This window comes from Bidens hawaiensis, unplaced genomic scaffold (assembly GCF_021521415.1).
Source record: "Bidens hawaiensis isolate Kalapana, Puna unplaced genomic scaffold, B.hawaiensis_p1.1 tig00004020_1, whole genome shotgun sequence".
In the NCBI taxonomy this organism is placed as follows: domain Eukaryota; kingdom Viridiplantae; phylum Streptophyta; class Magnoliopsida; order Asterales; family Asteraceae; genus Bidens; species Bidens hawaiensis.
Window position 1 is genome coordinate 800,870 of NW_027491236.1, and position 16,046 is coordinate 816,915.

Consider the following 16,046-nt stretch of genomic DNA (forward strand, 5'->3'; position numbering starts at 1 on the left):
AAGCGTCAAAACCAACCATTCCAAACAAAACATCAACACACAAAGCCCACCAGCCATCTTCAATATCACCGCAGCATCATCTTCCCTCACGTAGGACTTCAACGCGGTTAAAAAGTTCGAAGTGGTTGTGAAAATCAAAACCGAAACAGACCCCTGGAAGATCGCGGTCAGGACCGTGGCAGTCATTTATTTGATCCCGCGGACACAGCGTGGCAGCCCGAGATGGCTCCTCCGATTGTGATGGCGTGGAGGAGGATTAGCAGTGCGCCGACAGCCGAGGGGAGTAAGCGGAGGGAGAGAGTGAGGAATATGCAACTCGAAGCGGCCCCGAGTAAGATGTAGTTGCAAATTAGGAAGAATTTGTGGGTTTTGTGGTGTGATTGAGCGTCACTTGTGAGACCCATTTGTATGATTTTGTTTAGATTGAAAACAAAGCTTGAGATTTGAGATAAGGGTGATAATTTCGCAATGGCTATTTATATAAAGGTTTGTGAATTGTGATGACCGTTTGAGTTACAACGGATAGTTTACTCAAATAATTTGGCAACGGCTAGTGCTTTTTGTTAATTTTGTTTATAAATAAAGAAAAATCTTAAATTATGTAAAAGTATTATTCAATTTTAATTTCACTAAATTGAAATTGATCAACAAGTAAACTTATTTTAAAATTGATCACAGTTTTAAGTTTCTAATATGATTAAGTATTAAAAGTTAAGTTATAATTATTTTTTAGGATTAATGTTCGCATATATCGTTACAAACTTGAAAATTTTCATATGTATAAACACTAAAAATATCATACACACCCAAGTTTAATAAATCTAAGTTTAATAAATCTTTATTTGATGAGTTTTAATATTTTCATTGTTTATACACTATTTTTATTTGGATTTTAATCTACATTGACGATAAGCATGTAAACCCAATGGTCGTCTCTCCTCTTTTGTGCTCTCAATGGCAGGTAATCGAATATGTAAATCAGATAATCAGACTAGATATAATCGTTTGATAATATGATAAGCAAGCTAATATTTTTAGGAAGCTAATGTTTACAGGTAAAAAAGAAAATAAAAATTCAAGTTAAAATGAGTAAAACAATTTTTATAAGCTAAAATGGAGAAATATAATAATTAAAAGATAAAGAAATTATAAAAATAAAAGTAAAATAGTCATTTATTATTTTTTTTAAAGGTTCTACGAGATGGTTCAAATATCTCTGAATTAGTTTAATCGGAGTTCATTTGATTGATAAATCCTGTCACCAATTTTTAGTTGAGTTATCTTTAGTTTGTGCGACCCCCATCAAATCTTTGAGTTATCTTGAAGGGAAAACTTCACATAATAGTAACAAACTTTTCCTATTATACCAATTTGGTTACTCTAACTTTCTTTATGTCAATTAGGTTACTCATAAACTTTTTTTGTATCAGTTACGTTACTCACTAACTTTTTTGTCTCATTTAGATCACTCAACTTTCACCAATGTACTAATCAAAGTTTTTTTTAACCATTTTGATAGGTTATTATGCTGACATGGCATTTTTATTTACATTGTTATTAGTGACATGGAATTTATAATTAATGACATGGATATTATAATTAAACACTCAAAATAATATAAAATTTAGTTTCTATAACGATCATCATTAGGGTTAGAAGATCAAGTATTCGTCAGACGACAGTTCTTCTTATCTGCAAGTCTGCAAGTATCTTCAACATCGTTCATCTTGCTTCCAAATCCATAGGTAAGTGAATTAATACTCATTAGGAACTCTTATGTGAACCAATGAAAGATTGTAGAATGTTTATTTCATTAGTTTTTTTATTCTCAATGATTGAACATGTTTTTAACTTATATTTTGTGATCATCCGACATTCAATTTATTGGGATATTTAAGTGTATTAGTTTTTTAATAGCATTCAATGAAAATGCAATGAAGTTTTCCCTTTAATTTATTAGATCGGGTTTATGCTAAGGGTTTACCAGTTTTGTTTTTAGTGGAATTCAATTTTTTAAGGGTTTATGTTAAGGGTTTACTAGTTTTGTTTTTTAATGATATTATGTTTCTTTATGTAGGTGAAGATGAATTTACAAGCTGATTTAAATCTTTCTTTAGTAGATCATGAAGACGATAATGATCCTTTTTTGAGTTTACTTTGTTCTGATAATAATGATCAGATTGAAGATGATGTTAAATCTATTGAAGATTGGAGTGCAAGCGAACAAGATTATGAAAGTAGTGCAAGCGAACAAGATTATGTTGGTGATGAGGATTATGAAAGTAGTGGTGATGAGGATTATGACCAACAGTGAAGAGGAAAAGAGATCCTTCAGAAAACGAGAAGAAAAGCTCAAAAATTGGCATGAAAAGGCATATGATTTGTCAAAATTGTCTAGAAACTGGGCACAATATTAGGTCTTGCACAAAGGAGAAAAGAAACCCACAACCAAAGAAGACGAGGCCAAAGGGTAGACATAAAAATATTGATTCAACAAGTATGACGCGCAATAAAGACCCACAACCAAAAAAGACGAGGCCGAAAGATAGACATAAAAGTATTAATTCAACAAGTGCGACTTGCAATGAAAATGTTGGTTAACAAGTCTTATATATTTAGCGTGAATGTTATTTAAATACTCTTTTGGTTATGTTAAACGAGAATGTTGGCTAGTCTTTTGTTTTTTTGTTTTTTGTTTTTTTTGGTTTGATGATTATATGATGAATTCTGTTTTTTTTTTTGTTTATTTTATAATTTGACTAAATTAATGTTAGATGGCTTTAATATTTTCTTTAGAATTTTACCCCTATACCTTAAAACTGAAATGATAAAAAAAAATAATAATTGAATTTAAAAAAAAAAATCGAATCCTGATGCATTTCAACAAAAGAAACGAATTTTTTTTATTTTAATAATTAAAAATATGTTTTTTTTGAATTTATTTATTAACAAAATCCATGTCACTAATTTTAATTCCCTATCATCAGTCCACATCATCATTAACAATTTCTTTAAAAATGAAAATATTCCATGCCATCATAATAACCTATCAAAATGATAAAAAAATCTTGGGTTAGTAGATAGATGAAACTTGAGTGATATAAATGAGACAAAAAAAGTTTGTGAGTAAACTAATTGAGACAAAAAAAGTTAAAGTAACCAAATTGATACAATAATGAAAGTTGGTTACCATTCTATAAAGTTGCCCCTATCTTGATTCGTTTAATTGGTTTTCATGCTCACTAAAATTGATATAAATTAAATTAGTTAAAGGCCTGAAACTGTCTAATCAGAAATTGTCCAGTGATTATATTGACATTTAAATTATAGCAATGTCAACGGGTTCTGTTTTTGTAGTCTTATATCCACAATCCACCTCAGCCGATCTGAACAAGCCTAAAACAATGCTACGTGATGTGAATAATCTGCCTGCGTCAGTCCACGCCATACCCTATACATCCGATCTTCACCTCCTTCATCTGCCGTAGCCAAGGATTTTTGCGTAATTTGTAACTTGTTCTACAATTGTTATTTAAACATTACGCGAAAATCCTTGACTATCAGAAGGTATCTGGGTCTGACTTGGATTGACTTCGGCAGCTTCATATGTTACTTTCTCATCTGTATAGCTGCATGAGGCAGGTACAATTATTTATGTGTATTTTGAATCTGCATAGCTTTTATATATTTGTTTATGGTTGGTTCTTATATAATCTCTGGTTGCTTTAACCCATGAAAATGATTTGCCAAGGAATCAGAATTTAAGAATTTAAAAGTGTTAATGAAATTCAGAAATTAATGTTAGATGTTTGTGGTTATGGGGTACATCTGGATATTGCTGTAGGGTTGTAAACGATACGAACCAGGCGAGACCTTGTTCGTGTTCCTCCGTTAAGTTTTACCGAATAAAATTTCATGTCCATGTTTGTTCGTTAAGTTGAGCTTGTTTGTGTTCGCCCATGCTCGTTCATTAATTTTGTAAACGGACGCAAACGAACATTAAAGACAGTATTCACTATTACTAACAAGCACAAACAAACGTAACTGGATACATTGGACACAAATTAACATAAACGAACATATATTAATTTGAGAAATAGAAACATAAATCACCCAAAAATCCGGAGTGAACCACAATAATATCCAAAAAAGTTAACTTAGTAATTTATAAACACAATTATACCAAAAAAAACTTAAAAAGTAATAGTAAAAAAATTATATAAATAAATAAAAATAGTGATAGTTAACTTTTAATAAATGAAAATATGTAACCGCCGGTAATAAACGGGGACCTAAACGAACACATTTGAACAAACGTAGACACAACACAGACACAATTGAACAAACACAGCCACTATTTGTGTTCGTTCGTTAAACTGGGGTAAGTTTGAATTTAAGGACACAGCCATATCAGTTTCAACTTACAATGTTGCTATTTGAGGTCTCCCAACTTTAATTTCTTGCTTTTTAAATAATTCGAACAATTTAATGAATGAATCAATGCATAAACCAATTTTATAAGAAATGTAACACTATGCACACCAACATCAACTTTAAATAAAGACAGAATTACAAATTTTGTCCTTTAAAATAAGACGAATTACGGTTCGTGTCCTTTTCTAAGTTTCCTTGCAGGCGGTGTACTTTAAACTTTTTTTTCCTACAACTTTTGTCCTTTACGCTAACTGGGTTAGAAAAAGTCAGTTAAATACCCTCACGTGAGACGCATGTGAGGGCATTTTTGTCTTTTCGCCTGTACCTGCAAAAAGTTAATCACCACTACCATACCTCCGGTTTCCGGCACCTGAACCACCACCTCCGTTTCCGGCCACCTGAACCATCACCTCCGAAATTCCGGCCACCTGAACCACCACCTTCTTTTTGGCCACCTGAACCACCACCTCCGTTTCCGGCCACCTGAACCATCACCTCCGAAATTCCGGCCACCTGAACCACCACCTTCTTTTTGGCCACCTGAACCACCACCTCCGTTTCCGGCCACCTGAACCATCACCTCCGAAATTCCGGCCACCTGAACCACCACCTTCTTTTTGGCCACCTGAACCACCACCTCCGTTTCCGGCCACCTGAACCATCACCTCCGAAATTCCGGCCACCTGAACCACCACCTCCGTAACCCTACCGTTTAAGACTTCCATCAAAACCCTAGCCGTAACCCTAGCGTAACTAGCCGTAGCCATCGCCCACCCAAATTCGTAACCCTAGTCACCGCATCATAACCCCCTCCAGCCACCCACCACATTAAATCCACCCAAATACACCACCACTACCGTAACCCACAGCCGTCGCCACCACACTCCGCCAACACCACCATCCTCGCCACAGAGCTCCTCCAACCATCCTCGGGTTAGTAATTAAAGGGGTTTTTTTGTGGTGGTGTGGTGCTGCGTCGGTGGTGCGATGGTAATGGTGTGGTGGTGGTGGTTTAGAACTAAAAAGAAGAAAGTGAGGGGTGAGGGTGAGGGTGAGGGTGAGGGTGAAGGTGCAGACAGATTTTTTTGTTTTTGTTTTAAGTTAATTATATTATATATATATATATCTTCTTTTCTTTTTTATTTAATTTAAAGATACATTAGAATTACAATTATGCCCATCATATGTCTGGCACATGTCATACTTAACTGACTTTTTCTAACCCAGTTAGCGTAAAGGACAAAAGTTGTAGGAAAAAAAAGTTTAAAGTACACCGCCTGCAAGGAAACTTAGAAAAGGACACGAACCGTAATTCGTCTTATTTTAAAGGACAAAATTTGTAATTCTGTCTTAAATAAATAAATTAAATCATATCATACTTAATTTCTCAAAAACATATAACAAGCTCAAAATTAAATAACAAACAAACGAATTTGATTCATCTAAACACGAAACGGCGGTGTCCATGCCTTCGGATCCTCCTCCGCTATCTTCACGTCGTTCAGGCCTCCTTCGACAAACGCGTAATACCTCAAGAAGAAAGCAAGCGTCAAAACCAACCATTCCAAGCAAAACATCAACACACAAAGCCCACCAGCCATCTTCAATATCACCGCAGCATCATCTTCCCTCACATAGGACTTCAACGCGGTTAAAAAGTTCGAAGTGGTTGTGAAAATTAAAACCGAAACAGACCCCTGGAAGATCGCGGTCAAGACCGTGGCCACCATATGGGCCGCGTACCATTTATGTGACCCTGCGGACACAGCGTTGCAACCCGATATTGCTCCTGCGATTGTGATGGCGTGGAGGAGGACAAGCAGTGCACCGACAACCGATGGGAATAAGCGGAGGGAGAGAGTGAGGAATATGCAACTGGAAGCGGCTCCGAGTAAGATGTAGTTGCAGATTAGGAAGAATTTGTGGGTTTTGTGGTGCGATTGAGCGTCGCTTGAAAGACCCATTTGTGTGATTAATTACAGGTGAAGATGGATTCGATGGATGAGGATGAGATTGTGATGAGAAAGCTTGTATTAATGTATACGGGGCTGAAGGTGTGGCCTTATGAGCTGTCTTGTGACCGCTCATAATAAGTTTCAACGGCTAGTTTGCTCATAATAAGTTTCAACGGCTAGTGTCTTTTGTAACGTTATTGAAAGCTTTTAATCAACTTTTTAGAAGAAGAATAATATTTCTAGGCTTTCCTCATCCATACACCCTTTAACTTCTTCACACGCCCTTCCAAGTGAGTTTCCATACGATATTATAGCCCTATACGATCGTATGTAGGGTGTGTGGATAATAACATATCCCTATTTCTATTAATACCTTCTAGCTTATTATTTTATTTTATTTAGAGAGAACTATGATTTTTATATTTGTGATATGTTTAAATTTACTATTTCAGCCTAAAAGTTTAGAATTTGTTACTTTCGTCCATAACGTTTCATTCACATTGCAATTTTCTTCCATAAGGTTTCGTTTGCAACTTTCTTCCATGTGGTTTGTTAAAATATACTATTTCAGTTCAAAATATGTTATCAAAAAGGGTGAAAATTGCAATGAAAATGAAACTTACGGGATGGAAATAGCAAATTTTATACTTTTGGACTGAAATAACAAATTTGAACAAATCACAGGGACGAAAACCGTAGTTTATTTTTTTATTTATTTATAGTAGGGCTGGCATATCGTGTATACCCGTACACGATAAGACACGAACACGAAATGGGTATACCTGTACACGCCATGAAAACTTTTCGTCTACCTATATCCTAAACACGAACACGAACCTGTTAATATCTATAATACAAGATAAGAGCTGTTTAGTAACACGTATTTGACAACCTATTTAGGGAAATAAAAGTCGTCAAAAGTTCATAAAAGTCTTAAAATAAAATATAAATCCATGATCCCTAAGAATTTTAAGACAAAAAACCATAGAAGCAAACAATAACAAGCAAACAAAAGTCGTTGAAAGTTCATAAAAGTCTAAAAATAAAGCATCCGAATTCTAATCAAACAACATCAAGTTCCAAACTTCCAAGCTCCAATTGGTCTTTCTTCTCAAATCTTCGATTCCAAGCAAGCAAACAATCAAAACTACACACAAAATAAGTATAGTCAATTAGTCATAGTAATCATATGGACAATTGGGCATATTCATATAGTTTTATCAAGCAACATTACTAGAAAGTTTTTGAGTGGGGTACCTTAGGATTTGTCACACCCCGACCAATGGCGGCGGAACATGCCGAGGTGTAACGATTTTCCATAAGCACATGACACTAATTAAAGTGACAGTATTTAATAAACTCATTTCATTCCACAACATCGAAAATGTCACATAATAATTATCCATAAAATAACCATAAACAAGATATCACAAAATATGGCAAATTGATATTGTTCATTTTTACTAATATCCTAAGGTCTTTGATGTCATTTTCTTCACAATCATAAATCAACCAAGATGCAACCCTGCAACATTTCATAAAATAAAGTTTGTCAACACAAAGGTCGGTGAGCAATTCATAATTTTAATCATATTAGTATATAATAAAGATAGCCACAAAACTTGCATACAAAACGATAAATAAAAGTGGTAATTTGGATAAATAGATATCGCTAAACACATTAGCGACACCTAGCTATAAGGGGATGCCAAATAGTCTAGGATTTTATAGTTATCGTTAATTGCATTACGTTAACGACACCTTGCTATAAGGGGATGCCAAATAGTCTAGGATTTTATAGTTCCACCAACCAAAAACGATAAACACATAGGCATATAAGCATAGAACACCAAATCGAGCAATTATTTAGGTAAAGTATACAACTACGTTTGTGGTTTAAGATTCAAATATAAAGCATTTTGTTGAATAAGTATGAAATGTCACCCCCAAAATAAAAGATGGAAAATGGGGTATGAAGTACTCACCTTCAAGTGGTAAAGTTGAAAGATGATAATTTGGAGATTTGTCGGAACGACGAGTTTAACGCACAATGCCTAAAAAGAAAAGAAGTCTTGAATTTAGAAAGGTTGTCTTGAAGGTCTTTAAACAAAATAAATGTTGAGAAATGTAAATAATTAAAGTTCAAGATTTAAAATGTAACTATTTAAGAATTTATAATAATAACCCTTTAAAAATGTAAGTTTGCTCGAAACCGGGTTAAAGTATCTAACCTTAATATTTACTCAACCTATGTTAAGTAATAAGGTGGGTAAAATGCAAGAATGCAAATCCCTTTGGAATAAAGATACTAAAACGGGTTTTTTTTATCGAGTGTTCGGGTTGTCGGTTCGGGTCTTTATAATTGGTCAAACCCAAAGTCAACTTTCCAAAATATTGAATGTTATGAGATAACTCAATAAAATTTAATAAGACTTAACCAAGTATGTAGTTCCATTATTTTGGAACTAACAACGCACGTTAAGCGAGTGTTCGGTTTTGTCGGTCCAAACTTTGTTATGAGATCAAGTTGGATCCAACATTTCCAAGTACTTAAGAAAATATTTAAAAATCAATTTGTAACTATTTTTAAAGAAATATACAAGTCTTGATGGCTAAAAAAAACACACTTGTGTGTCTTAAGCGAGCAAGAATCGGTTTGGTTCGGTTTCCATCTCACAACAAGTTCATAGATGGTTTCCACATGTCCAAACACTAAAGAACTTGTATAATAATGTACAAATAAAAAAATACCAAAAGTTAACAATAAAGTCTTTAAACAAAAGTTCGGTTTTCAGTTCGGATCGTGTTTCGGGTTAAGACCGAGGTAAGATTCTACAAACCCATAACCATAGAATTTGTAAAAATGATTTTAGAAACTTAAATCTAACACTAAGTATGTTTAAACAAACAAAACTAGTAACAAAGTTCGGTTTACGGTTTAGAGATATTTACGGTTAAACCGAAGCATAGACTTTTAAAAACCCATAACCATGGAACTTGTAAACATGACCAACAAACTAAAATAAGCAAAATTAATATGTATGAACAAGTTATACAGATGTATATATATCAAGGACACGAAGTCCTCCATGAAGCCTTGCCTTATGGGGTCCGAAACCTCACCGACCGGAATCGGAGAAGTAACTACCAAAGGTAAACAAGGGGTGTATATTATATATATGTTGCACAACCATAAACAAGTATTAATAAGGCTACATAAACTAATTAAGATGAAAGACCAAAATCCTTCAAGAACACTTAAGAAGATAACCTTGAATCTTTGATGTTTGAGAGAGTTTTTTTTTTTGGAGTTGTAGCAAGGGAAAATGAAGAGGAAAGGTGGTGTATATATAGGGTAATGTTGGTGGTCAAATATGGGTGTGAGACACAAGAGTTTTCATGCAAAATGGATCAAGACAAAAACACAAAACAACAAAAAAATAAATAAATAAATAATAAATAAATAAAAATAAAAATAAAAATAGGATGTTTTCAAGACCCAACAAGTGTGAAACAATATTGTAACATATATCCATCATTTTGATTATAACATAAGCTTCGGTTTACAAATCGGGTCGGTTTACATAATAAACAAATACAAAAACGAATACAAACAAGACCCGAAATTGACGAATGTCACAGTATCCCCTACTTTAGGAAATTTCGTCCCGAAATTAAGACGAAGACGATGCTGCGAACAAATGTGGATACTTCTCTTTCATTTTGTCTTCTCACTCCCAAGTGAATTCCGCGCCGTGCCGTGATTCCCATCGAACTTTGACTAACCGAATACGGCTACGCTTGGTTCTCTTCTCGTTGCGATCCATGATCTCAACGGGTCGTTCAACCAAGACCATCGACTCATCGACATGTACTTCGTCGAGAGGTATATGGAGATTACCCTCGGCTAAGCACTTTTTAAGATTTGAAACATGAAATGTCGGATGAACACCTGTAAGTTCTTCCGGTAGTTCGAGTCGATAAGCTACTTTTCCAACACGCTAAAGGATTTTAAAAGGACCAACGAAACGAGGAGCTAGTTTACCCTTCTTTCCGAAACGGGCTACCCCCTTCCAAGGAGATACTTTTAGAATGACAAGATCGCCAACATTAAATTCGATCGGTTTTCGCCGTTTGTCGGCGTAACTCTTTTGACGACTTCTAGCGGCTAGGAGGTTCTTACGGATTCGATCAATAACGTCGGTGGCTTCTTGAACCATTTCGGGTCCCGTGATTTGAGCTTCACCGACTTCGTTCCAACTTATCGGAGAACGACATTTACGACCGTAAAGAGCTTCGAAAGGAGCCATCTCAATGCTCGAATGGTAGCTATTGTTATAAGAAAACTCAATGAACGGAATGTGAGAATTCCAATTTCCACCGAAATCAAGAACACATGCTCGTAGCATTTCATCGAGAGTTTGTATTGTACGTTCGGATTGACCGTCCGTTTGAGGATGATAAACGGTGCTAAGATCGAGACGTGTTCCCAAAACTTCTTGAAGTGAACGCAAAAAATGAGAGGTATAACTAGCATCACGGTCAGAGATAATAGTCAATGGTAAACCGTGTCGGCACACGATTTCTCGAACATAGATTTGAGCAAGCTGCTCGACAGAATACTTCTCGCGGATCGGAATGAAATGAGCAGATTTGGTCAAACGATCGATGATCACCCAAATGCTATCGTTGCCCTTTTGGGTGTTGGGTAATTTAGTGATAAAGTTCATAGCAATGTCTTCCCATTTCCAAACAGGAATCGGTGGTTGCTCGAGTAGACCAAAAGGTCTTTGATGTTCGGCTTTAACTTTTGAGCAAGTAAGACATTTAGATACGAATAACGCTACGTCCTTTTTTCATACCTGGCCACCAAAAGGTAGCACGTAGATCGAAATACATCTTATCCGCACCGGGATGAACGGAATACCGCGAATTGTGAGCTTCGTCGAGTATACAAGTACGAAGGTCATCGCGATTTGGAACCCACAAACGATTGAGAAAGTACAAAAGACCATCGGGTTTGGTTTCGAGTTGAAGTTCGGCTCCACATGACATTTCGTCATACATGTTACCTTCTTCAACGGAGGTACGTTGAGCTTGGAAGATTCGAATTTGAAGATTGGTTTGAATGACAACGCTTAGAAGCAGAACGTATTTAACGTTAACCTTTCGACTTAGGGCGTTGGCGACAACATTCGCTTTACCGAGATGGTAACGAATTTCGCAATCGTAATCACTAAGTAATTCGGCCCATCGTCGTTGTCTCATATTGAGATCTTTTTGGTCAAAAATGTGTTGAAGGCTTTTATGATCGGTAAAAACCACACATTTCGTACCACAAAGGTAATGTCTCCAGATTTTGAGAGCGAAAACAACGGCACCAAGTTCGAGATCATGAGTCGTGTAGTTCTTCTCGTTGACCTTAAGTTACCTTGATGCGTAAGCGATGACTTGACCTCGTTGCATGAGGACACAACCAAGACCTTGATGAGAGGCATCGCAAAATATCACGAAATCGTCGTTTCCATCGGGAAGGGTTAAAATGGGAGCATTGCAAAGCATGTCCATGAGAGTACAAAAGGCTTTTTCTTGCTTCGAACCCCAATCAAATGGTTTTCCTTTATGAGTGAGGGAGGTAAGAGGCAAAGAGATCTTGGAAAAGTTTCGAATGAAACGTCGATAATATCCGGCTAAACCGAGGAAGGATCGAATTTCCGTGGGAGTCGTTGGAGTTTTCCAATCCTTAACGGCCTCAATTTTAGCGGGATCAATATGAATACCTTTGTTGTTTACGATGTGTCCCAAAAATTGAACTTGCTCCAGCCAAAATTCGCATTTGGAGAACTTGGCATAAAGTCGTTCGTTTCTAAGAAGTTCGAGAATGGAACGCAAATGATGTTCATGTTCGGCTTTGGATTTGGAAAAGATGAGAATGTCATCAATAAAGACAATAACGAATTTATTGAGGAATGGTTTGCAAACGCGGTTCATGAGGTCCATAAACACCGCGGGTGCATTTGTTAACCCGAAGGGCATAAACAAAAATTCGAAATGTCCATATCGAGTACGGAAAGCGGTTTTTGGAATGTCTTCTTCGCGAACACGCAATTGATGATAACCTGATCGAAGATCGATTTTGGAGAAGCAAGTTGCGCCTTGAAGTTGGTCGAATAGGTCGTCGATTCGTGGTAAGGGATAACGATTTTTAATGGTGAGTTTGTTAAGTTCCCTATAATCGATGCACATACGAAACGAACCATCATTCTTTTTCACAAAGAGAACAGGAGCGCCCCAAGGAGAAGAGCTAGGACGAATGAAACCTTTATTGGAAAGTTCTTCGAGTTGGTTAGATAATTCTTGCATTTCTGACGGGGCTAAACGGTAAGGAGCCTTGGCCACATGCATCGCGCCAGGCACAAGATCGATTCGAAATTCAATCGGACGAACGGGTGGAAGACCGGTGACATCGTCGGAAAATACATCGAGGAAATCACGAACAATAGAAATATCTTAGATTTCCCTTTCCTTTTTGTCTTTTGTCGCCAAGAGAGCCAGGAGCAGAGCATACTTTTGGCGTAAGTATTTTTGCGATTGAGAGCACGACATGAGATTAAGCCTTCTCGAAGTAGCTTTTCCGAAGACCTTAAGGATTTTACCGTTAACAAGCGGAATGCGAATGAATTTGTCGAAGCAAACAACTTCGGCACGGTGCAAAGATAACCAATCCATGCCTACTATGACATCGAAACTTCCCATTTGCATCGGGATGAGATCGATGGAGAATTTATAGTTAGCAAGAACGAGAGTACAATCGCAGACGACGGAATTTATGGTGATGGAGTTCCCATTGGCGACTTCAACAGAAAACGACTGGGAAAGCTTGGTTCGAGACACGGCAATTTTCAACTCAAATTTCAAAGAAATGAAACTTCTATCGGAACCCGTATCAAATAAAATGGAAGCCAAATGTTGGTTCACTAAAAACACACCGTTCACAACATCGTGTGCCGCTTGAGCTTGATTAACATTCATCATGAAAGCTCGTCCTTGATTGCCTTGGTTGACTTGAGGTGCTTGCGGTGGTGGAGGAGGTGGTGCTTGTATGGCTTGGATGGGTTGGATGAGTGGTGCATTGTGTTGGGAAAGTTGAGGTTGGTAGGTTTGAACTTGGTAAGCTTGAGTTTGGTAGTAAGGTGCGGTCATGGTTTGGTTAGTAAGGATGAGGCGAGGACAATTGTTGCGGAAATGGTTAGGATCACCGCAATTGTAGCAAGCTCGGGGTTGTTGAGGTTGGTTTGGTGGATAAGGTGCATATCGGTGTTGAGTATTTTGGGGAAAAGTTCTTGGTTGGTTAGGTTGGGTTCGTTGTGCGGATCGGCATGTGGTGTTGAGATGACCAAGTTGGTTACAAAGGGTACAATGGCGACAAGGCATGTTTGGTGGGTGATGGAGTTGGCAAATGTTGCATAGTGGGGCGGTACCGGTATAGGGTTTTTGGGTTTGGGGTGGAATTTGGGTTTGTTGTTGAGGTTGGGGTTGGGTAATGGCATAGTTTCGGTAGTTGGTTTTGGGTTTCTTCTTGTTGTTATTATTGTTGTGACGGGAAGAGTTGGAGTAGTTAATGGCCTGTGGTGCGGGTTCAACCTTGGCTTGTGGTGCGGGCTCGGGTTTGGCTTTTTCGTTTGGTTTCTTGAGGGTTAGGGTACCCGCTTTCACATGATTCTCCGATAGCGCACCGGCTAGAGTAATGGCATCCTCAAGATTCACGGGTTTGCTACTCATGACTGAGTCCCGGATTTGCATAGGTAAACCCCCAATGTATTTGTCAAGCTCACGCTCAGCCGGGGTAACCAAATGAGGGACGAGAATGCTCAACTCGTGGAAACAGAGTGAGTAAGCGGCGTTATCACCATTATCTTGCTTAAGGTTCCAAAATTCCTCCTCAAGCTTTTGAAGTTTGTGTTTGGGACAAAACTTCTTCATCATGAGTGCCTTGAGGTCGGACCATGGAAGAGCCATAGCCGTTTCCGACCCTTGGAGATGCATGACACTACCCCACCATGTTAGAGCGGTTTTTCTAAACATGCTTGAAGCGAAATTTGTCTTTTTCGCTTCGGGGCACTCGCTATATCTAAACACATTCTCCATAGACTCGAACCATTGCAACAAGGTAGTCGCACAGTTCGTACCCCAGAATTCGGTTGGGTTGGCACTAGTAAATTGCTTCTATTGGTAGGATACGGGTTTGGGTTCAACGGGTGCAACAACGGGTGGAGGAGGTTGGGTAGCTTGGATTTGAGTTACAAGTTCGGGAATCACAGCGGCCATTTGCTTGACGATAAAAGCAGCCATACCTCGGTTGGTGCTCTTGCACGGTCTTAGTGGAGGCATGCTAAAAGATTATAAAGAAATGGAATAAGTTTTAGGTAAAAAGAAATGGATATGAGAGTGTATAAAATAAGAATAAGGTGAAGTTAGATTTTCTTTTTAATTGTAAATCCTAAAGTTAGTGAGGAGTAGATGTTAGTGTTAGATAAAATATAAATCTTTGTATATAAACAACAAACCGGAAACAATCGTAAATGATTTTGAGATTTTGAGGGGTTAAAGCTTAAAAATTTGAGATTTTGAGGTTTATAGAGTCAAAAAAAATCGTACATGAACCACCATGATTTGATATTCCAACTCAAAAAAAAAATTTATAAAACACAACGTTGGAGTCTAAACATGTGCACGAATCACCGCAACTTTTTCATGTTTTTGACTCAAATAACGATAATAACACCATAAATCGGGATACAACGTCATGTCAAAGCACTAGTCCACGAATCACCGTAGTTCTATTGTTATGACACCGAAAAATTAGGATGGCGACCAGAACGCTCGCATTCGACTACTTAAAGTATTGACATGTATAACATGGTTTGTGGCCTAGAAAACGAGCACTATAATCCCACCATTCCAGGTAAGTAAATCACCTTCGATTCTTGGAATCTTTTTGTCAAATGGTTGTTTTATAATGTCTCGCTTCCTATGAGGGCTACGAACCCGATATAAATGCAACCTTTAAGGGATTATAAAAAACAGGATCCAAGTTAATCGTGTAATCCATAAAACACAATGAAAATCTACTTTTTGCGTTTTAAGGTAAGGATACCTTGGAAATACTATGAAAGTGTGTGTATGTGAACATTTAGGATATTGGTGAATTTTAAACAAGTTTATAAGTAATATGCGATATGAACAATCAAAATAGAGTAAACACGTATGAGCACACGTATAGGACCCTAATCATAACAATACTAGGTCGTTACGTCTAACCACCTATCCTATTGTCATGGCTCTGATACCAATCTGTCACACCCCGACCAAAGGCGGCGGAACATGCCGATGTGTAACGATTGTCCATAAGCACATGACACTAATTAAAGTGACAGTATTTAATAAACTCATTTCAATTCACAACATCGAAAATGTCACATAACAATTATCCATAAAATAATCATAAACAAGATATCACAAAATATGGCAAATTTGATACTGTTCATTTTTACTAATATCCTAAGGTCTTTGATGTCGTTTTCTTCACAATCATAAATCAACCAAGATGCAAACCTGTAACATTTAATAAAATAAAGTTTGTCAACACAAAGGTCG

At 37.1% G+C, this 16,046-nt stretch overlaps 1 protein-coding gene across 1 annotated transcript; it reads right to left on the reverse strand.

Annotated features, from left to right (window-relative positions):
• Nucleotides 1-5,876: 5,876 nt before the first annotated feature.
• Nucleotides 5,877-6,398, reverse strand: LOC143625020 (uncharacterized). Its single transcript, XM_077095491.1, has one exon. It carries the CDS (start codon nt 6,396-6,398, stop codon nt 5,877-5,879), a length of 522 nt encoding a protein of 173 aa, XP_076951606.1.
• Between the last annotated feature and the right edge of the window lie 9,648 nt (nt 6,399-16,046).